At 35.3% G+C, this 27,672-nt stretch overlaps 1 protein-coding gene across 1 annotated transcript in view; it reads right to left on the bottom strand.

Moving 5' to 3' along the window:
* Positions 1-1,008: 1,008 nt before the first annotated feature.
* Positions 1,009-27,672, bottom strand: part of LOC149068556 (pyruvate dehydrogenase phosphatase regulatory subunit, mitochondrial) — a 44,112-nt gene continuing 17,448 nt past the window's right edge. The window contains exons 8-19 of the mRNA XM_089251318.1: positions 26,708-26,822; positions 26,080-26,235; positions 25,653-25,777; positions 25,105-25,297; positions 23,409-23,564; positions 23,011-23,162; positions 14,653-14,801; positions 13,817-14,024; positions 9,033-9,122; positions 6,391-6,570; positions 3,046-3,240; positions 1,009-2,892 (exon numbers count right to left, since the gene is read on the bottom strand). Of these exons, the coding sequence (XP_089107444.1) occupies positions 2,695-2,892; positions 3,046-3,240; positions 6,391-6,570; positions 9,033-9,122; positions 13,817-14,024; positions 14,653-14,801; positions 23,011-23,162; positions 23,409-23,564; positions 25,105-25,297; positions 25,653-25,777; positions 26,080-26,235; positions 26,708-26,822 (1,917 nt within the window). The 3' untranslated portion in view covers positions 1,009-2,694. The remainder of the gene's footprint in view (positions 2,893-3,045; positions 3,241-6,390; positions 6,571-9,032; positions 9,123-13,816; positions 14,025-14,652; positions 14,802-23,010; positions 23,163-23,408; positions 23,565-25,104; positions 25,298-25,652; positions 25,778-26,079; positions 26,236-26,707; positions 26,823-27,672) is intronic.

The raw sequence follows: 27,672 nt of genomic DNA, 5'->3' as shown, positions 1-27,672 counted from the left end.
AAATTCAAACGAAACACTTTAACAAATTAGCCAAATCACAGTCACCCATACTCTGCAACAAAGAGTTGCTGTCATTACTTGGAGCATCTACCAGCACATTCAAAAGATAAAATGGGAAGAAAATGACGTCACCTTATGTGTAAAGGAGATTCTGAATTTTAATCCTTAAACTGGCTGCAGCAATGAGCTTTTAAAAGACCGGTTACATGTATACAAAGTGATTAAGGTTAAGCATTTAAAGGTTAAATCACAAACGAATCACAATTTATTTTATGTTTGGTAAAAGATTTTGTTTGACAATTTGCATGCTTTTGATAAGAGCATTTTTATTTCACGCCAGTAATAATACCCACACTGTGCCCAGGATTTATCACCCAAGGCAGAATGTTTTGCAAATGTTTTTGTAAATTTCTTACCAAAGGATAGATAGTCTTAAAAACATTACCCTTCAATGGGGAAGGCCACATATATCAAGTCAAGAAAAACCTATTTATTTTAGCATTGACAAGCCCAGATATTTTGCAACATTGATTTCTCAAAAGAACACCCTTTTCCCTTCATCCCTTATTTTTCACCTGCTAAAATTCAAAACAAATCCCATTTCATTAAAAAAATATATGGTGTTTTAGAGGGGTTTATTGATTTCTGCTGTGTGGGTCGAAGGGTTAATTTTATGCTCTGATAACATAATTTTTTTTATTACCTTTGGGATATTTTTCTAAGATTATAGGATTTTTCAAACCAAAATTTTGATTATATACATAGTCATACCCACTTATAACAAGCTCTTTTTCAGCAAAAATACTTGTTAAATCCAGTCACTCGTTGCATGCATATTCAAATGAAAAGCAAAATTTTGGAAATTAAGTGCTTATAGCAAGAGCAAGTATTATAACATGGTATGGGTGTATGGGTATCATAACCCCCACCCCCTGGTGATTCTCACATACTCAAGTGCATGGAGCCTGCATTGGAAGTAATGCAAGGGAAAAATTTGCCTTTTTTTTTAAATTTTGATTGTATGATCTTTTTACCTACATTTTCCTTTCTCACTCCTCTCTTCAGGATGAAGCATTACTGTTCCTGCACTTTGACAACAATCCTTATGGGGTGGTAGGCTATTTATTGAATTATTTGATTGACATTTATCCCTCATCATATGCATTTTCTACATATTATGAAGCAAACAAAAACCTCACACAGTTTTGTGGTTTTTCTTGCATTTGCTTTTCGTCTTCTCTCATTTTGATTTTTTAAGTTTTATTTTCAAATTGTTTGTTAAATCTGAGTTAACATGAAACTCGCTCACTAAAAGTGACCAAATTGCCATGCAATTAGTATCACATCAAACAAAATGCAATATGCTTGTTAAATCCACTCTAAAAGTGGGCTTGTTATAAATGGGTCTGACTATATCCAAAATTCGGCAGAAATTGGTCTAAAATTATAGATCTATACTGAGATCATACACACAAAAAACTGCTGACAGCCTGCTAAGAGAAATTCTGTCATATATAGACTGTCGGAATTTCCAATCAGAAATAAATAATTTGCAGTTCCAAGATACAGTAAAACCTCTCTACAATGATACTCAATATAACAGTGAATACCTCTACAGCAATATTTTTTCAAGTCTTGTTTGGGAATGTTTATATTTTTCTTCCTCCGCCACAACCTTAAACATTCCACTCGGGATATCAGACTTCTCTGTTCCCAAACTTATATCTTCCCTGTTCATTTACGCCACTGAAATCTAGGACCCCTACACCTCCAGTAATATAGACAAATTCGAATAAATCCAAAATAAATCCACCCAATTTGCTCAGGACTGCTGGTCATCTTCCTTTCTGTGTCCGAACTTAAAAACAAACTTCATCTCCTTCCTCTCTCTACTCATCATCTCATTTTCCATGGTCAATTCAACATAGACAGGTATCTTAGCCAAACCATCCAACATCTCTAGAAGACTTGGCCATTACCTTAAAATAAAACCTATTTTTGCTTCCACTGACTGCTTTAAATACAGCTTCTTTCCTCATACCATTGGTGAATGGAACAAACTCCTAAGCTCTATTGTCGAATCCCCCACTATCACTAGTTTTTTGTCCAATATCAAACAATATCTGTCATTTTCAATCCCATTCTCTTATATAGGTCCCAGGGCCAACAATATTGTATAAATAAATAAATATTCTAATGTTGAACAAGCTGCCTCTCGGTATAACATATCATTATATTGAGGTTTTACTGTACGTAGATTTTAATGATGAGGCTGAATTATAAGAAATAACTACATCACTATTGAAGTCATTTGTAAACTTTCACGGCTTGAGCCATTTTGAAAACCATAAATCTTCTGGGTAATTCAGCTGTGTTACAGAATTCGGACAAAACCTAGATGTTATATTGTAATTTTTGTTCATGAGATATATGATACATTTCTATTTTTCATTAACTTTTAAATTGGAAACCATCAGTGTTGCATTACAAAATCTTCACGTATAGGCTACATACAAATTAACTTTTTGAAAATTTTTTCATTAAATGCCCAACTATGCTAAATGTATATAAAACATACACTCCTGCTTTTGGTTTATGCGAACACACACACATATACTAAAGAAACAATATCTGAATCAAATCCACCTCATGCATAAAACAACTTAACATGACTATAAAATTGTGAAAATAGTTTCACTGCGTTGCAATGTATCCATTTGAGTCGATAACATAATCATGGGCTGGCGGTAGTTTAGGTGAATGCATATTTACTTTGGCAGGGAATCTCTTCCCACAAATGTCAACTTCAAAATCATTCTTCAAAATAAAATCATTTGTGATCACACAAGGAACGCCATTATCGTCCAAGTCTTGCACAAATCCCAAACAAACCTGAAAATTGAAAATGAGTGAAATTGACAAACCAAACTATGTAATTAAGACTGCAATTTTTACAGCAAGTCATGCCAAATATGTCAATTTGCATATATGAAGGAAAAGAAAAGGAATTTTTTCACTATTTTCATTGAGATTCTGTTTAATTACCTGTTTTTTAAGAGTGAAGCCATAACCGGCAGTTGTAGTCAGACCAGCTATTTTTCCATTGACATAAATCGGCTCAGAACCCCAAGGCCAAATATCAACGTCTTCGTCGTGATCATCGAGAACAAGTTGAACATAACGTCTTTTGATGCCTTCTTCTTTTTGTCTCAACAAAGCTTCTTTTCCCATGAAGTCTTTCTATCATAAAAGAGACGAGAAAAAAAGTAAGCAAATATCAGACAAAAACATTTTTCATCTTGATTACACTGGTCTTTTTTTTTCTTTTTCTTTTAAAGCCGAGCACAACTCAGGTCTATCGCCATGGGCAATTTACTACCTAGTGAGTTGTGCCGGAAGTGTAAGTATGTGTACCTGACAGTCAGAGTGTGTATCTAGTGTTGTGTATGATTTTTTTTAGTGCTGCCATCTATATCTCAGAAGTGAAGTGAGTGAATTGTAATGACTGAATATCTGTACGGTTTGTAGGACTGTTGCTCTCTGTGGCGAGACTTTTTAACGGGGAGATCAACTCGCATTTGCGCCTTGAAGTTGGGAACCACAGAAGACCAACTTCAGTCGACCACCACTGTGGTGACGGTGGGGCTCGAACCCGGGTCCCCGCGATGTGAGTCCGTCATTATGACCACTCGACCACCACAGCGGCTATTACACTAGTCTATAAGGTTTTTATAACATGGAAAAATTTTGATGTTTTTAAATAATTTTTGGTGCTGATTCCAGATCTAATCTTAAAAAAAAAAAATAGCCATCACACCTAGTTTTTTTTATGTTTCACATTTAATATCTGATATCTTTCAAGGTTAGCAAATTTGTATGTGTGGAATGATACTAGTCCAGACCATCTCTTAGGGGTGTGTGACAGGTGCAGTCGCACCAGACCCCACGTGTTTGAGGGCCCAGCACTTACGTTAATGATATTTTTTTTTCGTGTAAATTCTGAATATTCACGAATGCTGAATTTTCATCAATTATGGAATTGTGACTTTTCATCGATTGTGGAATTATTTCTTCCATTTATTCTGAGTTTTCATGGGTGCTGAAATTATAACTGTTAATTATATTTTTCATTTTTTATTGTTTTATTCATCGATTTGAAATCATTTCTTTCATCAATTTAAAACATATTTCTGTAACAAATTTTCATTAATTTTTTTTGCTAATTCAAATTTAATTGTGTGTCTATATTTTTTTCCATCAATATTTTTCAGCATTCCTGTATATTTTGTTATAATGCATGAATTTTTTTTTCGGATGCGCCGATTTCCCCTTATCTCACTGAATATATGAAATCGGGGCTATGAGACTTGGAATTATTAAGACGCCTCTAGCCTCACTATTATTTTTGCACCAGGCCCTGTACTGGTCAGGTAAAAAAGGATGGCAGTAATACAGGCTTTAAATATGAAGGAGACTTATGAAAGCATGAAAGGCATTCTCTCTGCAATAAAATATGACAATTACCGGAAGAAATTACAGTAAAACCCCTCTTAACAGACAGCCCTCACATGTGGTCACCCTTCTTTTATAACCAAATAATAATTTCCCCTTGTATAATAAAAGTATGCCTTTAAACCTCAATTAACAGTCACCCCTCTTTTACAGACAAATGTTTTTGTCCCTTTGGTGTCCGCAAAAGAGACTGTATATCGCAATCTAAAGATAATATCACTTTTGCTTGGGCTTCAAAGTGGATTCATCATATTCTGTTGCTTTCCCTGCATGGGGGATATTAGGGCCATGGCAGATTATTACAAAAGAAAAGATTGGTCTGAATGAGATGCCTTTATTCCAGGAGAAAATAAACATTCATAAAAGTTCTTTTGTTTATCTATCCGATGTTTTAACGCCACTACTTAATGTTGAATTAGGGCTGATAAAAAAAAACTTTGTGAAGGCGATGGACAAATCTGGCCCACTTGAAGGAAAAATTTCTAAAGTTAATTGAGGCAAAACTGGAAGAAAGAAACTATTAAGTCATTTCACAGACATTCTAGAAAGAAAGAAACTTGATGCATGAAAGTCATCCACAAGACAGGAGTGAATGCGAGCCAGTCTCCCATTTGAAAAATGTCCACAGAGAACAGGCAGACCTACAACATGATACTTACATAATAGGAAATTCAGGAACACACACATTTAACCATCTTCACTTCAAAATATGGAAGACAGATGGCTGCACCAGCAAGAACACGAAACGAGCATAACTTTCACAACATAAATACATTAGTGGCCACACATGTACCAATTTATTATAAATAGAATGTGTACAAGGTACATGTATGGTTAAGTAATAGTAGTCATCCACATTTGTAGTGAAGGAGTTTTAAGGTGACCACAAAGAGGTCAATTACCAACAACTTGTTCAAGAGCTGCTCTGTTTGTGTACAAAAATCATGGATGTTGGATGTCTTTAAAATACATTGCAATTTTTTCCCCTGATAAACTAGGAGCAGTTAATGATGAACAAGGAGAAAGGTTCCACTAAGACATTTAAACAATGGAGAAGCTGTATCACGACAGGAAGTACTCTTCAATAATGAGTGATTACTGTTTGTTTTTGAAGAAAGAAAACAACACGATACATGTGAAAAACATGAATTATTTGTATTTAATATTGGAGAAATATATATAAATGTATTTTTGTGTTTTTACATGTGTATTCTATATATACATATAAAGAAAAAATGCTATTTTATATAAAATGATGTATGAAAATATGATAAAATAACTATTGCAATAAATGTTATAATCTGTTATTACAGTAGAACCTCTCAATAACAGGCATCCATGGGACCAAACATTTTGTGTGCTAACAAGGAGTGCGCATTAATGGACAGTAAAATACATTGAAGCCCATATCCACATAATTCAAAAAGTGTTTGTTAAAGGAGGTGGAGATGCTCATTGTGGGAGGTTACACTGAAATAGTATGAAATTTATCTCAATTTTATAAACGTGCAAGTTTTTCACTGTGTATTTTCAAAAAATGATAGCGATTGATACAGAGAAAACTGTAGATGATGGAGATACTTTACAATCATATTTGAATTTAGCATCTCAAAATTAGTCTAAACAAATTCATCTCATTCATGTTATAAAAAAAAAGTTAAAAAATTGTTGACCAGTGTTATTTTCTCCAGCATGGCCCAACCCCTCAGGGTAATGTGCTTATATCCCCCATGGGATAGAGCCTGGGTCATGTCTGGCACTACAGCGTTTGTTATTAGCTATATAATTTGAATAATAACATATGTCACGCTTATTAAACACATGGCAGTATTTGTAAAGAATTTTTCTTTAAATAGAAAAAGTCAATAAAAGACTCACATCAAAGCTGACCCTGTAAACTCTCCCGCATTCAAAGGGAGTAGTAGTAGTGTCCAAGTCTTGACCCCAGAAAGCGAAAAACTTTTCAGCTCTCAATGCTTTTGGAGCATAATATCCAGCGTGCTGAATACCATGCTTCTTTCCAGCAGCCATGAGTTCATCATACACATGAAGGGCATACTATATAGAGAATATAATTACATTTGAATATCTAGCAATGATGTAAATTGGGAAAGAGATTTGGCATGCTGGTTATAAAGGAATGAAGTTTTTGTCTCTGGTGTGTAGGTATCACCCTTGCCAGTATGCAAGAGGTCTCCAGTTTGATTCCCAGAAGAGACAGCCAACTTTTTTACCTTTTTGTATTGGTATAATAACCAGAAAAAATCTCTTTCCCAATGTATTACAGGCCACGGAAACAATATCCCTCAGTAATATATATTTTTTACTTTGTGGAATATTTTCTGTCTGAGGTAGTGTTTCTTAAAGTGTACATCGCTGCAAAATATGATATTGATCAGTGCGCTTATTTATGCTTTGAGGTGGTTCTTTTAAAGTGGAAACGTCTCCTGAACTATTCTGGGGAGATGCAGATGAATCATGAATTGGGAAAGGGAGCCACAGATAGCAGGTTTTCACCTGTTTTTCACAACAGGTGAAAATTTCAAAAAATGAAATCTGATTGTATTTTCAGTCCAACTCGCTCAAGTTCAAGTGCAAGCTCAATCTTCAAAATACACACTAATAATTATACATATCTCATAGCTGGACAAATTTATTGCCCTGGCCCCAACATTCTCTGGGCATGTACTTTTTTCGACTACATGTCTGATACTGGCATATAAAAAAAACCTGAAAATTTGAACGCTTTAAATTTTTTCACTGGCAACAATGCAAGTGTTCCTACACTTGAAATTCTACTACTCAATATTTCACTATTTGTGGAATTGCAAATAATTCCAAAGCTTTATCCCAACTTCAAGGCGCAAATGCGAGCCGATCTCCCCGTTAAAAAGTCTCGCCACAGAGAGCAACAGTCCTACAACGATAAATCATTCAATCATAACACTTCAATCATAGTTAGAAAAATTGGTAGCAGATGGCAGCACTACACATAACAAGCATTACAGAGAAACAAAAAACTTCACCTCAGGTTTCACTACACGTACACGCACATTCCCGCATGTACCGATTCGTTGGGGGTTCCACGGGGGAGGGGGGGTGCATGTGTGGTGTAGCAGTAGTAGGTAGGGCTTGGGGATCCATGATGTTCTTAAGTCAGCCACCTTGTTGGGCAATTTGCCTATTGTGGCGTTGTATTTGTATTGATGAAATATATAATCAAAGTATTTCTATATATTTTTACAGCCCTGATATTTTGCTGCCATGGCCCTGACATCTTGGAAATGGGCCCAAAGTCCAGGAATTTACACAGGTCTTTTTTTACAGTAAATATATAGATAAAAAAGAATAATAGTAGGATTCATCCCGAGCTGATGGAGCCATGCTCCAACCCCCCCCCCCCCCGCCCTTCTACGTGAGAGCCATGGATTCGGGCTTGTCCTTTGCACCTGCCAAAGTCCACTCCTGTACCATAAATCGCCTATGATTTCCAGAGCGAGATAAACAACATCTTGGAGACTTCTTTTCTGACAGCAAAAGTATGAGAAAGTTATGACATTTTACATTTTTTAATTGGTGACCGCATCATTTTCGAAATTTTTGTACTTCTCCCTAAATTTTGATTTTTATGCAAATAAATCAATTTTTAAGAAAACTTTAGAATTAACTTAATGCAGTAATGATAATTAAAAATATTTTTCATGCATGTACAGGGTATCCCACAAAGTCATAAATAGCTTAAGAATTGAAGAAATTAGCATACTTGGATGTGGTTTCCAAGAAAGGTATTGCCACAAAGGGATTTTTTTTTGGTACATAAAAAAAATTGGTTCAGATTTTTTTGTAAAAAGCTCAGCAAGAGTGACCTGAACCTTTTTTCCATCTCTTCTGTGTCTGAAACATTCGCAAAGCTTGGCCAGAGATTTCTGTCTGAGGTATAATAACTTTAGGTGCAACTTCACCAATAGTGCTTTATCCACCAATGTCAACCTCACAATAAAAACCTTATGTAAGCGCCAGTTACAGGAGAATTCAGAAATGAGCTGGTAATTATATACCCTGCATTTTATAGAACTCTAATTTGCATATTTCCAGTGATTGACGTTCTTGCAGCACTCTCTATCGACAAAAATTTGAATTGAATTCTTTTTCTGTACAGAAAAAAACTTTTGTGACAATAACCTTTTTTGCAAACCGCATTCAAATCAATATTCCTTCAATTTTTATGAATTTTTTAACTATTCACAAATTTATGGAGCACCCTGTACATGTAAAATACCGATTCTGACATTTTTTTTATTTTGTTACATATGCGACTGAACATGTAATTTTTTGGCAATTTGTCCAGCCCTGACAAACATATCTTACTCCTTTTATTTTGGAACTCTGAAGTATAAAAAAAGATCAGAAAGTATTCAGTAACTCTGTAGTCATAAATCACAAAGCATTGGATGTTGGGAATATAGACACATATAAACACAGATCAAATAACTGAAAGCAAAATTCTATTTAAATCTTACTTCATTGGGTATGTACAGCACGTATCCCAACTCTCCAGTATGGGTCTGATGGAAAGTCTTTATGCCATTGGCAAGGCCAACGTTCAATTCCTTTGAGTAGAAATAATAGTTATAAGAAAAACATGTTTAGGACGATGTAGGCTAAATAAATACTTTGCAATCAAGGGCCTTGAGCAACATCCTTATGCATTTTCTTATTAATTGAAGAATTGACCAAACAAAGCATTGACTAAAAAATTAATATTGCTACAGTGAAACTGTAACACGAGGAGATGGGTTCCTGATGAAAATACTATGTTGAGTCATATTTTATACCAAGTATGGCCAACAGCTGAAACACAAGGTGATTTTGTGCAGAAAAAACCCCAACATGGTACAAATACTGTGAATTAAATTTATGTATAATCATTATTTTAGCCACTAGTTCTAACAGTAGACTTTCTAATCAACAAACCACACTCAGTCATTATTTCTGGTTGAAAAAATAATTTACTTCTGTGTTCTCACCAACTACTTTTTCGAGCACACATAGTGTTCATAAAGCTTGTTATGAGTATTTTTTTTCACTCACTTCCTTGGGAAATTTACCTGTTGCAGCTTTTATATTTGCAGCCAAGGGAGTTTCTCACCTGTGCATGATGATTGTTTGTGCCGAAGAGAGAGAAGCTGAACTCTAATTTCGAGATGTCAGGTTGATAACATTCCACGTTGCACCAGATTGGCACTTCTTTACACCGAGCCATCAACATTCAGGTTAGAAAAAGGTAGCTCATGTAATAAGAATATGCATATCGTGAATCTTGTTCCGTGTATAATATTATGTATACATCTTTTTACATCTACAGGTATGGTGACATATGCCTGGTCCATCTTATTTTGGTGCCATCATGTGTTTACCCATTCTAGGCACCTTCGGAGTGGATGACAAATATCGTCCTCGTGACTAGTTTTTTTAACGTGATAATAAATATCCTTACAAAGACTACCAGTGCATGAATCAATCATATTAACCCATGCGGTCATACAGAGTGCCGCTATATGAGGGGTGGCAAATCAGGGAAGGGTGAAAAAATAATTGCAAATAATTTTATTTAAAAAAAGTCTTGCCTGTAAAATTTAAACTATGAATGTATTGGATAGAATAATTTTCAGAAGAATCTAGCTGGAAATGTAACCAGACAAACATTGAATATATGTCAGTTTATGAAGTGAAGGAGTACAAAGTCGAAGACGAGAGTTCAATGAGTAAATTGCCCATAGTTTTCATACTATTTATGGCATATACAAATTCAATTTATGGTATATACAAAGTTTTCTGGGTAATTTAACTGATGCGGTTTATACACTAGAAGGTATAGCCTGCGACACTGCTCCTGACTGCTATGTTTGTCTTCAAGCAGAAGTTGGCCACTCCTGTTTTATATCATTGAATAGTATTACATTGAATTATGTTTAAAGAGAGAGAGAGAGAGAGAGAGAATTGCGTTTTTATTTATATATATTGTATAAATAATTAATATACATTTGTTCCAGAAAATTGTTGTAATATTGTTCATATTCCGATAACCAGCTGTGGACATCCCCTTGGTCAATACATAGCTTCATAATTTCATAATAAAATAGGCATAATTTTGATGAATGACTCTGGTGAAGTCTTCAATATTGTTATTTAAATTATTGCCAGATTTTTGTTGTGACAATTTTACAATATTTCAAATACCACTGTTTATACAAATTAAGATTACATTTTCCCAAATTATTTCCAGAAGTATATGCTTTCCTATTGTTTTCACTCAGAGGTGGTGTTGGTTCCGGAGGCCCAACTGGGCCATAAATTTCCCTTTATATACTGCACAAGTATGTGTGGATTCAGTGATTGCTCACACTCTTCTTTTGTTCTCTCTTACAGTTATGTACTAACATCAAGTTCTCTTGGGTACCTCAATCTCATTATTTTGCAATAAATACTCACCCTGAGGATCTGATAGAAGAACATCAGTGCCATACTATTAAGCAGCGTTCATCTCATCCGATATTGTGGGTGATGAGTGTATCCACCATGGCGGATTACCAAGTGGTTCTCATCCTGGTACAAGATGGTTTACGTGGCAAAGTGGCACTTACACGACTAAAGTACAGACTACTGAGAGACTTCTCTGTCATATTCGAAATGTGCTGATGATTGATGCAGCATGGAGGTACGTGGATGAATAAGTACTCTGACTGAGAACGACTATTTCAGACTTTCATGATCACGTGACGCATTATGCTGGTAAGATCAAAAGATTTATTTGACTATGATGTGTTTATTTGTTGTACATGTTTTTTTTTACGTAAGTAATAGTTATTGAAACGTGAATAGCTGACTATTGTTAAGAAATAAATTGATTAATTGCTAAATGCAATTATGATTAAAATGGTTCTTTAAATAAAAAATGTAAAATTTTTTTTCACTGTTTCCTTTACTGTGGCAAGAGAAGAAATTTATTCGGTATGTTTAAAGAACTGGAGTTCTTTGGGAAGAATTTAGTATGAAGTTGTCCTCTGTTTTGCACGACATCATACCCTTTGTTCAAAAAAAGTGTGTTTGTACATCGTACCCCCTCTATGGTTCACGGATAGCGTGCGTAACCTTTACCTTGAAAAGAAAAGAGCATTCAGAGAGTATAAAAGTGGGCGAGGTGACCTATCATTGTTTACTGATAAAAGAAGAGTGTTGAAGAAAGTGATAAGGGATAGTAAAAAGGAAGTTGAATCTAGGTGGGCAGATAGCATTGGCTCTGACCCAGAATCATTTTTTAGATACTCCAATAATGAATGTAAGGGGACAGTTGGCCCCCACTAGATAGGAGGATCTGGGGCAGAGAGCAATGTAGGCATGTGTTGTGCTTTCAATGACTTTTTTGCATTGGTTTTTAATGGAGATAATAATATTCAATATACGGGTGTTGCATGGGGTAATAAAATCCTCAACGATATTCAGTGGAAGACATGGAGGTCCTAAATTTTCTAAAATCTGTGCAAGCAAAGCACCAGGACCAGATGATATCTATCCCAGGGTCCCCAGGGAATGTGCTAATGAATTGTTGGGGCCATTCGCACAGATATACAGGAGTATTGTTGCTGAGGGTATCGTCCCAAGGGATTGGAGACTTGCTAATGTTGTTCCGATATTTAAAAAGGGTAATAGAGAAACTGTGTCCAATTATCGTCCAGTGAGTTTGACGAGCTACCTCTCGTAAATTTTGGAAATTATCATCAAAAGGCAGTTTGAGAAGTAGATAGACGAGGAATAATTTATTGTCAGATAATTAGCATGGGTTCAGGAAGGGGAAGTCATGTGTAACTAACCTCTTTTGCTCCTATGATCACATTACGAAGGCTTTGGGTAAGGGCAAAAAATGTAGATGTTGTCTACTTCGATTTCCAGAAGGCATTCAATCAAGTCCAACAGGTAAACTCTTGAAGCGTTTACGTGAGATTGGGGACAACTTGCTGAATTGGATAGAATCGTGGTTAAAAGATAGGGCACAACGAGTTATGGTGAATGGAGAATTCTCTGGTTGGACTAAATTTCTCAGTTATTGATGGGATTGTTAGCAAATTCGCAGATGACGTGAAGCTAATGGGGGTAGTCGGGAATCAAAGCAATAGGGAGTTGCTCCAGACCAACTTAAACAGGATTGCAGCATGGGCAAATGAATGGAGCATGACGTTTAGCGTTGATAAGTGCATGGTCGCTCATTTTGGTTCGAACAAACCACGGTTCTCTTACGAGTTGGATGGTGTCTTTATCCCGGATGCAAGTAGGGTCACCGATTTGGGAATTCTCATTGACGAGCAGCTTAAGTTTTCTGAACATTGTTCAGCGGTGGTCAAAAAAGTGAATAGAATGCTTAGTTTGATTTTCAGAAAGGTCTCTTCGCGTTCTCCTAAAGTCATTCTTCTGCTTTTTCAAGACTTAGTTCGTCCAGGACTAGAGTATGCTGTAAGGTTTTGCAGACCATACCTACAGAGGGACATAGACTTGGTTTAAGGGTGCAGAGAAGAGCTATGCGTGTCTTTATTGGCTTGAGTTATGAAGAGAGACTTCATTTTTTGAATATGTTTGCATTGGATGAGCACAGGTGTTGAGGAGATATGATTGAAGTGTTAAAAATTTCCAATGCGATGGATAGGATTGACCATGAATTATTAGAACACAGTCAATCGACTGCTTTTACAAGGAGACATCAGTATCGATTGGTAAAGGACAATACGATGTTACAGTGTCTGAGGGAATTTTTCTCTAATAAACGAGTTGTTAATAAATGGAATAGCTTACCCCTGGAGGTAGTAAATTGTAACACAATTGACACGTTAGAAAGAAATACGATAAACATGTTGGGGTAAATCGAGAAGCTATCCATACTTAGAATTAAAAAACTATAGGTATTCTATATGGGCATTGTATAAATATTTCAAAGTAATGTATATATATTGTTTGTAACTGTATTTTTAATTGGGTTGCTGTGTTTTTGAAATATATGGTATCCATATTTGTTATAAACATTTTTTTCTCAGCCACCTTGTTGGGCATGTTGCCTGTTGTGGCGTTGTATTTGTATTCTAAACGGTTACGTAATGATACTCAAGGAGCCAGAGAAATATATTGTTATAAAAGAGTTATTGTTACAGATTAACATTATGAAAACCAGAGAGTAATACTGTTATAAAGGCAATTATTGACACAAAGGACATCATTGTACAAAATTTTCACAGTGTACAGTTGAAGGAGCACATACCTTGTAAGTGAAAAATGGAAACATTTTGTAAGACACAGATGCATCGGTGCATTCAGATAGGACACTCTGAGCTAGTGGACCCATCAGGCAAATTGCTGTATACAAAGAGGTGATATCTGTTACAACAACAGGACTGTCACTGGGCAAGTTTCGCCTGATCCAAGATTGACATCGAGTTTGCTGTATGGTTGGTGCGATCACCATAAATCTGCAAAGAAAGGATAAAGGAATTAAATTATCATATAATAGTACTTCCAATCGCAATTTTGATCTCAGAGGAGGTGATTTTGATCTTGGTGGAGATATTTCATATTTCTCCACCAAGTCTGGACAAATCTATTATTCAATATTCTCGAGACATAAAAATGTTGACAGGGCGTGTTTTTTTTCCAACCGCATGTCAGACCTTAGCATCTAAAATATTTATTCAGGCATGTACTTTTAGTTGAGCATATATATATTTATGAAAATTTATATATTTGATTTCCACAATAAGCCCTGATTTCCACAATATTAATACAGCACATAAAAGAGGAGACAATAAAAAAATACTGTAAACTCTATTCTTAGAACATTCAAACCTCATTAAGATGAAATCAAAAAACACAATGAAAGTGTTTTCATTGAAAGTGAAAACACTGAATTCTAACCAACAAAACAGCAATTTGATTATGTCCTCCTGAAAAAATATTTGATTTGTATTTGTTAAGTTCATCTTAATGAGTTCGACTGCACACATACAAAAATAGAAATACTAAAATATTCCCCACACACATGCACGCACACAAATACACAATATTAGCATAATTACATGATTATGCAAGCCATATGTGTACCTGTTTTCTGCCATTCTAGCAACACTGCAATCGTTCTCATAGCCACCATGTTTATTTTGCATACCAGTATGTACCATTGCATTTAGAGGGATATCCACATCGTTAGAACATAAATACTGGAGAACATCCAAGGCCTCTCTCCCTGGACTCTAAATTGAGGAAATTTTTTCAATGTCTTTATTTCAGTACAATATTATAATTCAATTATTTTAAATAATCAATAAAATTTACATTTCCTTGACCTTGTTTTTCAGCTCTTTGTGCTAAGAGTAAAAAAGAATTTTTAATCTGCCTTCAAAGGTAAAAACAGTAACCCTCTGTAATGTCATGAGACAAAAAAATCACATTACATGTAACGACTATATCCAAGTTCCCATATATGTTGAATTTTCAACGGTCTGAATTTGTATTATAACAGGCTGTGTTATAAGCTTTGTGTTATATATATAATAAGGGGTTACTGTGTGTGTAGTCGCATCAACCATTTTTTTCAGTGACTTGGTGTTGCTCTCAAATCTTCATTGTTCCATCGCATGACACTTTAGTTGCTTAAGCAGGATAACAAATGCATATGGAAAATGTTAGTGCCCCAATAACTATGATGCTGTACAAAATATTTGAACATTAAGTGTTTTATTTGGGATTAGTCCCACTAGTGTCACCAATTTTGAACTTTTTTTATAAAACAGGAATCAAATTTTATTATAAAATGAGTGGAATTTTCTATAATAAATTTGAGAGTGCTGAATTCAAACATGATTAACATGATGTCAAAAACCTCCATTACATGCAGTTATTTTTGTGTAGTTTTAACAATTTTGAAGGGAGGAAAATGGCTTTTCTCTTGGTTAACTGCGAGTGCCATCTAGACTTCACGAGATGTACGGAGACATCAGCCTCTGGGTAGATTAAGAATGCTTCTCAGAAGAGATACAACCTGCCATTGGTAGACGACGATGTCATGTGAAATTAATGTTATTTCATTGAATTCTATATATATATATATTTTTACACGATTTCGCACAGCTATCAGCATTATTAAAAGGAAAAAAAGAAAATGTTTTTACATTTTTTGGTTTGGACATCCAGCTATAGTAAGAAAAACAATATTTAATGAGACAAACAGGGACAAATGTAAAAAAAAAAAAAAGCATAGAATTAAATTAAATTCTGATGTCTTCCTACATCTCATGATGTCTAGAGAGTGTTCACAGTTAACCGAGGGTAAAGCATCTTCCTTCATATTATTTTTCATTTATATTTGCAGCCAAACCTTGATAAGATGAAGAGCATTCACAATATTTTGTACTAAACAAATTTCATATTAACCAAGAGAAAGAGAATTATTGAAATAGAATATGTAGTTAATGAACTATGTTCATAGTGTAAGAACACTCTCTTTAGCAGTGGGCAAGTTAACGAACTTGCTCATAACAAAAAATCAAATAGTATAAATAGAGAAAAATTGTATAAATAAAGATAGTATAAATGTGTGCCACATTGTAAATAAAAATTACAGTTAATTCATTAGTTATACAGTATAAGTATTAACTACAGGGGTCAGCACGGATCATGGATTCAAAATTAGTGAAAATAGTGACCAAAATGTTTGAAAAAGTGACCAAATAGTGACCGAAATGTTTAAAAGTGACCAAATAGTAACCGAAATATTTTTAGAGAGAGAGACCAAATGGACAATGAATTTTTATTACCAAATTGAATGAATTGAAATTGAATTTAGTTTTACCTTTTCATTTCAATAGAACTCATTGAAATTGCTTTTTTTACATAATAGATAGAAATAATTAAATCAAACTCAAACGCATTCTGCTAACCAGAAAAGTTTTGAATAACTTATCAAATTTATCAACAACTATGTGTGAGAGAATAACTACATTACATCCTTTTTAAGTAACAGCAGCAATGCCTTCCCCCATGTTGCTTTCCACAACCCATCTTAAAATCAATTTAAGCAGGAAAAACTTCAAAGCGGGAAAAATTTTTCCCATTCAAAGAAGGGAGAAAAATGAAATAACACAAAATTTGATGAGAGAATTTGTCCCATCTACATTCCAGTGGATTTTTCATTCATGTTATGCTATGAATGGCAGTATACAAAATGTACTCAAACTTTTTTTAACTAGTACAAATTTGATTTACATACCTAGGTTTGTATAATATGTTCCAACAAATTTTAAGAAATTTACTTAATGATTAAAAACCATAAAATTAAATTTTTAACATTTTAAATTATTAAATTAAAAAATTACTTAAATTACTGAATTATAAATTATTTAAATTATTAAATTGAATAAAGTATTCAAATTATTAAATTAACTAAATTATTTTAATTATTACATGTTGAGGGAGGGGCAATCCACCCTCCCCCCAGCGTCAATGGCAGAGCCTACTGATGTATACATATATATGATGTATATCAATTGTCATCGTGCCACACCCCTAAGACCTTAAAGTATCAGGCGGGGGCACCAAAATAATACTGTCCTTGGTTGAGGGAAAAAATAAACCAGTTTTGAAATTTGTAAAAATATATATTTTTCCTTTTTTTAAACACAACATACACCCCTGCAAAAAAAAAAAACCACATTTACTCCTTTACCCAGAAACACAGGGGTGGGAAGTGACAAAGTCCATTTCGGAGCAGCTTTGAAGCAGCAAAATTCAGGATTCTGAGCAGTTTTGGAGCAGCAAATTCAGGATTTGGAACAGCAAAATATAGGATTCGGATCAGTTTTGGAGCAGCAAAATATAGGATTGGGAGCAGATATTTATAAATTGGAGCAGGGAAATTAACAAGAATATTTTCGTTAACCCTGACCCCCTTTTCAAAATAGAATAACTGCAGTGTCTTTTGTTAACAAAAATCTTTTCATCAGCTTGTTTTTTGTTTTTGGTGTTTCAGGCTTTTGACACCTTGTTTGAAAGAGAGGCTGTCATAAAATTTTTCACACCAGTCTATTTAAGATGATTTTTGCTTACTGAGGGCACTATTTGCTGTCTTGAACAGCAGCACTTCAAATGAGCAAAAAATTTTCTATAAGTTTTTTATACTCGGAAAGAAATTGTTGAAAAATGGGGGAGAATTTCGGAAGAATCAACACGACGTTTGGCGATTAAGTACGCATTATTTGGCGAGATTAGCGATCTGACACTCGTTATTCGGCAAAGTCTCTAAATTAACATTCGTAATTCGGCGAAAACACACTTTTTACTTCCGGAATGGAAATTTTTTTCACGAAACATCTGGATTTGACGATCGACTACAGTAATTTCTGCTGCTTCCCGTGGCGACTTTTTTTTAAACGGCAACTGACTCGCATTTGCACTTTAAAGCGCTTTTTTTTTTTTTTTGAAGCCGAGCACAACTCAGGTCTATCGCCATGGGCAATTTACTACCTAGTGAGTTGTGCCGGAAGTGTAAGTATGTGTACCTAACAGTCTGAGTGCGTATTTAGTGTTATGTATGATTTTTTAGTGCTGCCATCTATATCTCAGAAGTGAAGTGAGTGTAGCGTAATGACTGAATATTTATACTGTTTGTAGGACTGTCGCTCTCTGTGGCGAGACTTTTTAACGGGGAGATCGGCTCACATTTGCGCCTTGAAGTTGGGAACCACAGAAAACCAACTTCAGCCGACCACCACTGGTGACGATGGGGCTCGAACCCGGGTCCCCGCGATGCAAGTCCGTCATTATGACCACTCGACCACCACAGCGGCGCACTTTGAAGCTGAAAGACCATTGCAAACTATCTTCAGTTGCACAATCACGGATATTATCAGGGTTTCACGATGGAAAAGCCGATAGTTTAAATAAGGCGTACAGTGGAATATATATAAAACACGCTCTTAGAAAGAATCGTTTCACGGTAAGCAGGAACAAAAAATTTTTGGCGCGAAAATTTTTTTAAGAAATTCTGGGCATACGAAGCAAAATTAGCTATTTGGCGCAGAAAAATACGAAAACACTATTGGAGCAGGATGGCGCAAGATGTTAATTTTGGCGCGGTGTTCCTACCCCTGGAAACAGTATAATTTTGGCCTCTCCCCCCCTCCCCGTAATTTTTAACAGAAAAAAAGACTCAGCGGTCTTCCCCGGTAAATTTCCCATGAACCTTGTAAGCACCAACGTGGCGACTTTTTTTCAAGCCAAGGAATCGCCGTTTTACGGTAGTCAATTCAAGATGGCTGACAAAGGGCACATAAAAAATTACAAAAAAATATATAATTTATAATATGAATTAACCTAATATGCGAAAATCGATAGAAACATATCGGGAAATACGGAAAATTAGGATGAAATGAACACAAAAATCGAATCAACAACATACGGGGTTTATAAATGCGGTTGATACAGAGTTTATGGATGCTGCTGTCAGGGCTACCTATTTTAGCGCGAAAACAAGTCGCCACGTTAGCGCTGACTCCTCCCGTAACTTTCAACGAACAAAAATAGTGAATTCGCCCCCATCCGGGACACCCGATTTACCATGGCCGTAATACAATTGTTTTTTATGGAGGGGAAACGTAATTTTACTGCCCCTTGACTGTGAAATTCGATAATTTTGCAAAGGAATTTTTATTGCCTTTTCTTAAATATACCATTCCATCAAAAACGCCGTCCAAGGCATTGCCCCCCCCCCCCCCACGCTTTTGAATCTGATCACGGTATGTAGCAATCCGGGTCGCAAGTACGAACGAAAATTTACTATCGCTCGGGGCCGGTATCCACTCTTTTTAACAGAAAATGAGTAAACTCGGCACCTTTCCTCGTTCAACACCCGTGGAACCAGACCCCCGCCCTCTCCTATTGCGGTCATAACAGACTCGAGACAAACGTTTTAATAACTTCCGAGGTCTAAAAATAAGATTTTTTTACACATCAAGAATGGCGCGCAAGATGTCGATATTTGTTGGGGGGGGGGGCAGAGCGTACCGACTGAGCTGAAGAAAAACAATGATCAGAAGTTCATTTTGAATTCTTTTTCCATAAAAGTTGCAAAAACAAAAAACAAGATCATTTTCGTTGATCAAAAATACGGCCGGCAATCAAAAGGGAGAAACAAATCGAATCCCGACATACATCCATGCGGAAAAAACAGACATCTCACCTATAGAGAAAAAACCAGTCTATATATCCGTGCTTCCGTGAGGGTACGCCGCCGCCGATTTGCATACAGCGTCGGAACAACCGGTTCCCGCACGTGCATGGAGAGAAAAAAAAAGGAAAACAATCCAACAATATTAAGTCAACAATCAGTATCGTGAAGATGCTCTAAATTAAGTTATGGCCCGGGCATAAAAAAAATTAATATGAAGCCCTTTAAATTAGGAAAAAAATGTGAAGTAGGGGCCAGCGCTCGGTGTGCCCATCGATAAATCCGCCTCTATAGTTACGGCTCGCATGCACGTTAACTGAGTTTTTTATCAGCCTGATGACAAATTTTCATCTGATTTGGAAACCTTTGTGTTAAACTAAACGTTGAATTGCAGGATTCTGTGATCTTTTCATAAATAGTTCTCCTTTCGGTCAAATTTGGGGGTACGGTTTCTTGCTGAGATTTAAATCCAGTTAGAAAAATAGTACGAATTTTATTTGTCGATAGATCGCGATTTTCAATCGGATGATTTTTTTTTTATTGTAAGTAAATTCAAAATACATGCGAGCTTCTTTAACCTTGGCCAGCTACAAGAGTATTCTCCAAAGCGTAAACGAAGCGATCAGAAGGGCCACTCGTACGATTAGTGACATGAACAAGATCATACGTCACAATATTGCTCTATCGACTAAGAACAAGGTCATACTTTATAAAATGGTCATTCGACCAGTAATGACCTACGGATCTATATGCTGGTTTTATAACCGGGATTCTATCATCATAAAAATTGAACGGGAACAAAACAAATTTATCCGTAAAGCATTAAAGGCCCCCTGGTATGTCAGGAATCGTAACATCAGGGACGACATTAAACTTGAAACCATTTTCGATTACAACCAAAGACTGGCTACAAAATTCTTCGACTCGCTAGAAAACTCTGAGCACTGGCATTTAGCACAAATCTCTAACTACGACAGTGCAGAATTTCTGGTCAGGAGACGACCCAAGAACATCCTGAACATGACAAGGCCCGAACTCCCGGGTCTGTAAATAAGAGATCCAGAAACCGAACTCTGCTTCGCACCCGTAAACGAAACTACCTCTCCCCCCCCCCCACCTACTCTGCGATTGAACAGACGTGGAGGAAAGGAAAAGGAAAAGAAAAAAGCACTCAGCTCTGAGAAGAGAGGGGTAAAGAAGAACTTCAGATAAGAAGCGAGACTCAAACAATAGGAGCAGCGCGGCACCAAACAATAGGAGCAGTCGAAAGTCCACAAAAGGAGAAGTGGAAAAGAACAACTGATAACAGGGTCCCTTCCGCGTCTCCCCCCCCCCCATAGGGCGAGATTAGGAACGGCCTCTACACTCACGAGAGGGAAGGAGTGAGAGCAGAGGAAAACTCTTCTCTCCCCCTCCCCCCCCCCCCTGCTGGAACCCCTGTCTCACGACAGTGTACATAAACTATAAATAATGTAAATACATATATATACAAATCCAAAGGTGATGGGAATTAATATAGTAAATAATTTATAGATACTCGCATTATAGTTGTATATAAACTCTGAATTTGAATTTCTTATGTATCCATTGACTGTAACGTAAATATATATACCCTGGTGGTGGGAATAATTTTTGTAAATAAAACAAAGAAATAAATGACTGCAAATGTAAAAGATCAAACAGGTGTATAACACCTGGGCCCTTAGAAGCACCCGTTTTTATTTTTCCAAAGGAAAAACACGACTCGGGCAAATTACCCCCCCCCCCCCCCCCGCTGAGGGCGGCGAAGTCGGGCGCGGAGATGACGATCGCGGCATGAGAACCGCTGCGACACTGGTCCACACTGTCCACACTGCTAGATGAAACTATCAATCTGAACGTTGTTATCCTCCGCTAGGGGGCGCCAGTTCTCACAAGGAGAACAACTCTATATATAATTAATCTGCAACAACGCTATGGCTACTCGCATTAATCGCTACGCAGATGGCGGCGAAATGATGAAGGGGGTATGGACCACTACCACAGTGGCTTCCGGGACCCCAACCGACACGTTATATCAATGTCAATGTGTCTCCAAAGCGTATTAATACGCTTAATATGTATTAATAATACGCGTCTTTAATACGCGCTTTGGTATTCTCCCGCTGCGCGTAAGTTAGTTTCTGCACGGGCTCTCTAATCGTCATTTCAAATAACATTTAAAAAAATTAACAAAAGTAACGATAGAACAAACAACAAATGTAACTTTCTCGATGCTCCAAGAAAGGAATTCGGCCCTTAGGACTATAATTTTTTAAAACAAATAAAATAAAGGATCAATTTTAAAATAAGATGAAAATGAAAGAACGAGTGAGCACGTGGGGAAATAAGAAAGAATGGTAGTATGGGGGGAAAAAATTCTTTGTTGTAAGTACGCCTTTTATGCTAGTTTTTTTTCCGACCGGCTTTTCCATAAAATGACGATTCTTTAACCAAGGAGCTTTCTTTTTCCAAGCGCCTTGAAATCAAGTTATACTGACGTCACACGGTATGCTCCCGGGAAGATAAGATGCCTTCGATTGTAGTTCAATGAAGGGAGGGAGAAAATTAGCGATATTGAACAGGTAAAGTTCCTCCTTGAAGAAAAGAAAAACACTGACAGCAGAAAAGCGCGCGAGACCGAGGTTTTTTTGCTAAAAAAGTGGAAAAAGTGACCTGGGCCTGAAAATACGTAATAAAAGTGACCAGTTTCTAAAAAAGTGACTTTTAGTGAAAAAAGTGACCCGTGCCGAGCCCTGTAACTACTACACATAAAATAGCTACAACATCTAAATAACTACATTAAATAGTCACAACACTCATTCAGTATAGCTATATATGAGATTATATAAAAATATAATGCAAGCATGTACATATACAAAATTAAATCTATATACATCTACAAAATTAAATCTATATACATCTACATAAAATAATATAAATTATACATGTATATTAAATTGATCTACACATAATTTTGAACTAGCATTCACATGAATGATTGATTTTATTCTTCCTTTTATATCATGTTTTGTTTCTGCAAACCAACAGTAATCCTTTATAATGAATGAATCATTTGCTAAGCAAAACTAAAGTTTTTATTTATTCCATTAGGGACAATCATGTTATGTTATGTGGTTATTCAGATATTTCAACATGCTTACTAAATGTTCAGAGACGTATGTGAAAAAATAATAACCAATCAATTTTTTTTACTTTACCCAAATCTCAAGCTTGGTGAACGAAGAGTAGTCAAGGAGAGCAACTTTACTTCTGCAAGCATCATACTCAGATTGAAGGTAGTCAAACCAACCGGGTTTGTAAAATGACAATGGAAGATGAAGTGCAGCATTTTCTTCATTGTATTCTTCTTCTAAGTTTACAAGAGTAAAAAAAAAATTAAAGCTATTATTAAAATTCATGAAGCTTAGAAATCAAAGGATGAAAATTCATCATAAAGCACACACAATATATATTTTTTTTTTTCACCCTTAAATTAAATACGTAAATTAAAAGAAAAACTGTGTACCATCATAATTTTATCTATACTTGACAATGTGAGCAAAAAAAATTTTTTTTTAATTTAACAAGTATAAATACATATTCAACAGAGATTTACCTTGCTTGTCTGTTTGGAAATAACATGGCCTTTCATATCCCATAGACTGACCAAAAACTGCTCCAGCTGCTTTAAGACGAGGGTAGATAGGAGACATTCTAATACAACGCCCTGTCTGATATTCAGTGAAGGGATATTTCAACTTGTAATGCATTCCTTAAATGATAAAAAGAATAATTTCATCAGAATTTGAAAATCAAATAGTAATTCATGAATGGTAATATGTGTTTTCTTTATCAGGAGCTTTCATTTATAATTGTTGGCTCTTTTCAACAACTCAATTACTGTCACATACTAATGCATTTACTAGTATCAGTACTACAGTAATTTTCCATAATAAAGCTGCAGCTTATATAGCTTTGAAAGTTCATTTTTAGTTCTTTCAGCTTATTCAAAGCAGCAGTGTGTGAAATAATTTTTCTATCTTTGACATTCTAACTTTCAGGGATTTTTCAGAACATTTTTTATGTACTGTGTTCCCTGCATTAGTTGGCATGCCGAGAAATTTGTTTCAACGATTCTGGATAATTCTTGAATATCTACTAAACCAGATACGCACCTCATCCATATTCCTCTGTGGAACTTCTAATGAATTGGTACATGTTGGAATGTGTGTGTATGTATAGTGAACGTTTCTGTGAAGTTTATTTTTGTGTAATGTTTGTTATGTTTAGTGCTACCATCTACAATCAATTTTTAAACTATGAGTTTTTTCTCAAAATTGTAACATTGTAGGCCTATAGTTCTCTGTGGCGAGACTTTTGAACAGGGAGATTGGCTTGCATTCGCTCCTCTGATATTGCATTAAGTCTTGAGTTTATCAATTGTATGTGGATCATTGAAATATGCCATATTTTTAAGATAGCCCAAAATTTTGGTACTGGTCCAAATACAAATCTTTACATTGTTCATGAACAGCCCTAAGATGATGCCGTCAGATTGTGGAACTTATTTTTTCCCGATTCCACCATTGATGCCAAAGTCTACACAGACATTATTACTGAATTCATGTTACTGATGAACAGCAATGAATGTTAATCCTGGTTTCAATAGGATAATATCATGCATCAAGAGAAAGTTTTCGTGTTTTAAGTGTATTTTTTGTCGATTGTCTCAATATGCATGGACTTGTAGCCCCAGGACTTTTTTCTTTGAGGCTATCTTAAAAATATGGCATATTGCAATGATCCATATGTGATTGATGAACTCAAGACTAACATCATTAATGCAATATTACACATTAATTCCCACAAACTTTGTAAAGTCTCAAGCAAATCTGGTACAAAAATGTACCTATGAAAAAAGGCCAGCGTTTTCAACATTGTTATTTTCCGTTAAATAGCTCATAATCATTTAAAAACCATTAATAAACTATGATTTGCACGAGTTTTGAAACACCTTGTATTTATTTTTTGAATACAGTTGAACATTTTTTTTATCCAGGGATTAAATTACTGAATAAAAATTACAGGCAGCTTATGAAAAGCCAAGGTGTGAAAAGCTGTGACATTTCTACAGAAACATTTCTTCACTCCTTTTTATGGATGTGGTTTGTCATTCCAGTGGCTTATTTACTAGAAATTGCAGTAATTTTGCTAGCATATTTTGGCATTTATATATTTTCAGAGTATGTTCATGACACCTTAAAACATCTCATATCACATACAGCATACAACAGCATTGTCATACAATGTACCTGGCACTTCAGTCATTCTATCTCGCAGAAACAGGCTGTTGTTATGTAATCCTAGAAATCGCCTGATGTCTACATCCCAAAGATCAATTTGAGGTTCCCCATTCACAATCCACTCAGCTGTTATCTGCCCAACACCCCCTGCAGCTTCCATTCCTATTGCTTTCATTCCACTGGCAACAAAGTAATTCCGAACCTGTAAAACAGAATGAGCACAAAAGAATATATGATACAATTTTTTTAATAATTTTTAAAATTTCCCAAAAAAATAAATAAGATTGAAATATAAAATAGTCATGAAAAGCATTATCTACATACAGAATTACCAATGAAAAGTAACAAAAAATGTTAAGTTCCTCCCACTCAATCAACCATACCTGTAAATCATTACATAATGAATAGGGTAGGCTAACATGAAAAATTGAATATTGAAGATTAATTGCTAAATTCACAAATTCAAAATATCGATTAGTATATCTACAAGAATTTTCCACTTAAATAAATCCCTAAAGACTAAATATTTGCATTAAACTTGATCATTCATCACTTACCTCAGGACTCTCACCCAATATAAGCTTGCAGTCGGGACTAAAACATTCGGGTCCATTGTAGAGAGCATCCACTTCAACTTTTCCCAAGGATGGAATGCGAAACAACATTTGCTTGAGTAACACGTCTACACAGTAAAGATAACAACATTCATTGCAGACAAACAAATGAAAATATTCCATACAAGTTTAGTATTTTTACAATGTTTAAAACCGAAAGCCTAATTCAATTAAATAATATTAAATGAGATGAGAAAACATTAAATTTCTTGATTGTTATATGTTTCAGGGGGAAAAAACTATGGTTTAAATTCATTTTACTCCTTAATTTGGAGAAAAAATAAAAATAAGATATGTAAACAAATCAGTCAATGCAAAACGGTCGTCTGACTAGAGAGAAAGGGAAAAGAAAAGCACAACAAGCACTCACGAAACTGGTCCCAATCCTCAGGTAATGGCTGAAATGAGTCTGGTAAGGATTCAAATTCTTTCAGATCTATAGGTTTTGAAGTTGGTTCGAAACCACCAGCTAGATAGCAGCCATTTTTCTCTCTTATGTAGAAATAGCCATCATAGTCCCGAACAACTATACGTGGATGAATCAAAATTAAGTGAGAAAGTTATTGAGCCGGCAGTTGCAACAATGAACGTAACTTGTTTACATTTTGTCCAATATGCAAACTATGATATTGAGGATTGTATATGTACTGTTTGAAAAATACCAAGGGAATCACTACTACTACTTAAGTGTACATGAACCTCATTCACATTTCTCTGTAGAATTTCTAATGAATTGGTACATGCAAGAACTGTGTATGTGTGTGCTTGGCTAAGCCTAAGCAATTAAAATATTAACAGAATAGATCATAATGGAAAGATAATAAAAACAGAATCACTATGTGGCCCCTTGTTTGAATTTTCAGAGGAAACTATAACCTATGATGATAAAGTACTATTAAAACTATTTAAGCTTTTCCTCTTTTTTACTTGGTTGAGTTTATTCAAGAAACTCAAGATTTTAATAAAATCACAGTTTTAAACATATGTAATGCTTTTACCTGGCATCATTGGGTCAATTTCATTCACTGGCATTGTATATAAGTAATGATGCTCACAGGGATACAATGGTACTTTTACTCTTGGGTAGCTCAGTTGTCCAATATGTCTTCCCCACTGGGAAAATAAAAATAAAATACTGCTACAATGTGAATTCATAATTCTCAATGTTTCCAAATAATTATAAGAAGAAAACCATTTATGATGGCAGAAAATAAGTAAAAATGGCATTGTATATCATAAAAAAAAATGGTTCATGAAATATGCTTTAGCAAAATGTTCCAATATTACAGGTGTAGAATACGAAATATTCAATGTTACTATACAGAAAGCAATCTGAGGTAATCTGCACCAGAGCAAAACTGTATTTCATGCAGAACTCAGGACAAATAATGCTGAAAACCACTGATAAAAAAAACTGATGATAACGAAACTGTTTAGATTAGCATTTCTCAATACATAGTAGAAATTACATTCAGCGAAATAATTACAGCCCATTGTTAGTTTGGCAGATTAGGGGCTCCAGATATTTTTTAGGACCGATACATGGAATTATATGAGTTGGCTGCTATTTTGTGTGCTAGTTTTAGCAAGCATTTTTCTATGACTGTTTTATGGAAAAAGAAGGAAATAAGTCGTTCACAGGAAAGGAGACAAGCAGTAAGCTCTTAAAAACAAATTTAGTATCATAGGAATATGTATGAGAGTTCAATTTTGTGTGTGTTGAATCTTTTTTGTGCACAGTAGTAGTGCTTTAGGTTAATTTCAAATGGTTTCTGTTCAACATTTCATATAAGACGCATGTGAATAGGCAAATCACAAAATTCTTGGCTGAAGAAGGTACACCAGTGAGCATCACTAGTGTTTTTCAATAAATAGCATGTGGGCAACATTTCCCATGGGTAGTAATAAACACCAAGGCAAATATAGTGAGTCGTGCTTACAATATATTTTTGAAAATCCTCAT

The sequence above is a fragment of the Pholcus phalangioides genome, unplaced genomic scaffold (genome assembly GCF_987345545.1).
Source record: "Pholcus phalangioides strain wild (caught in Gottingen) unplaced genomic scaffold, Ppha-v1.0 ptg000024l_1, whole genome shotgun sequence".
In the NCBI taxonomy this organism is placed as follows: Eukaryota; Metazoa; Arthropoda; class Arachnida; order Araneae; family Pholcidae; genus Pholcus; species Pholcus phalangioides.
The sequence above is the reverse complement of the archived record's forward strand: the minus strand, read 5'-3'. Positions and strand labels throughout refer to the sequence as shown.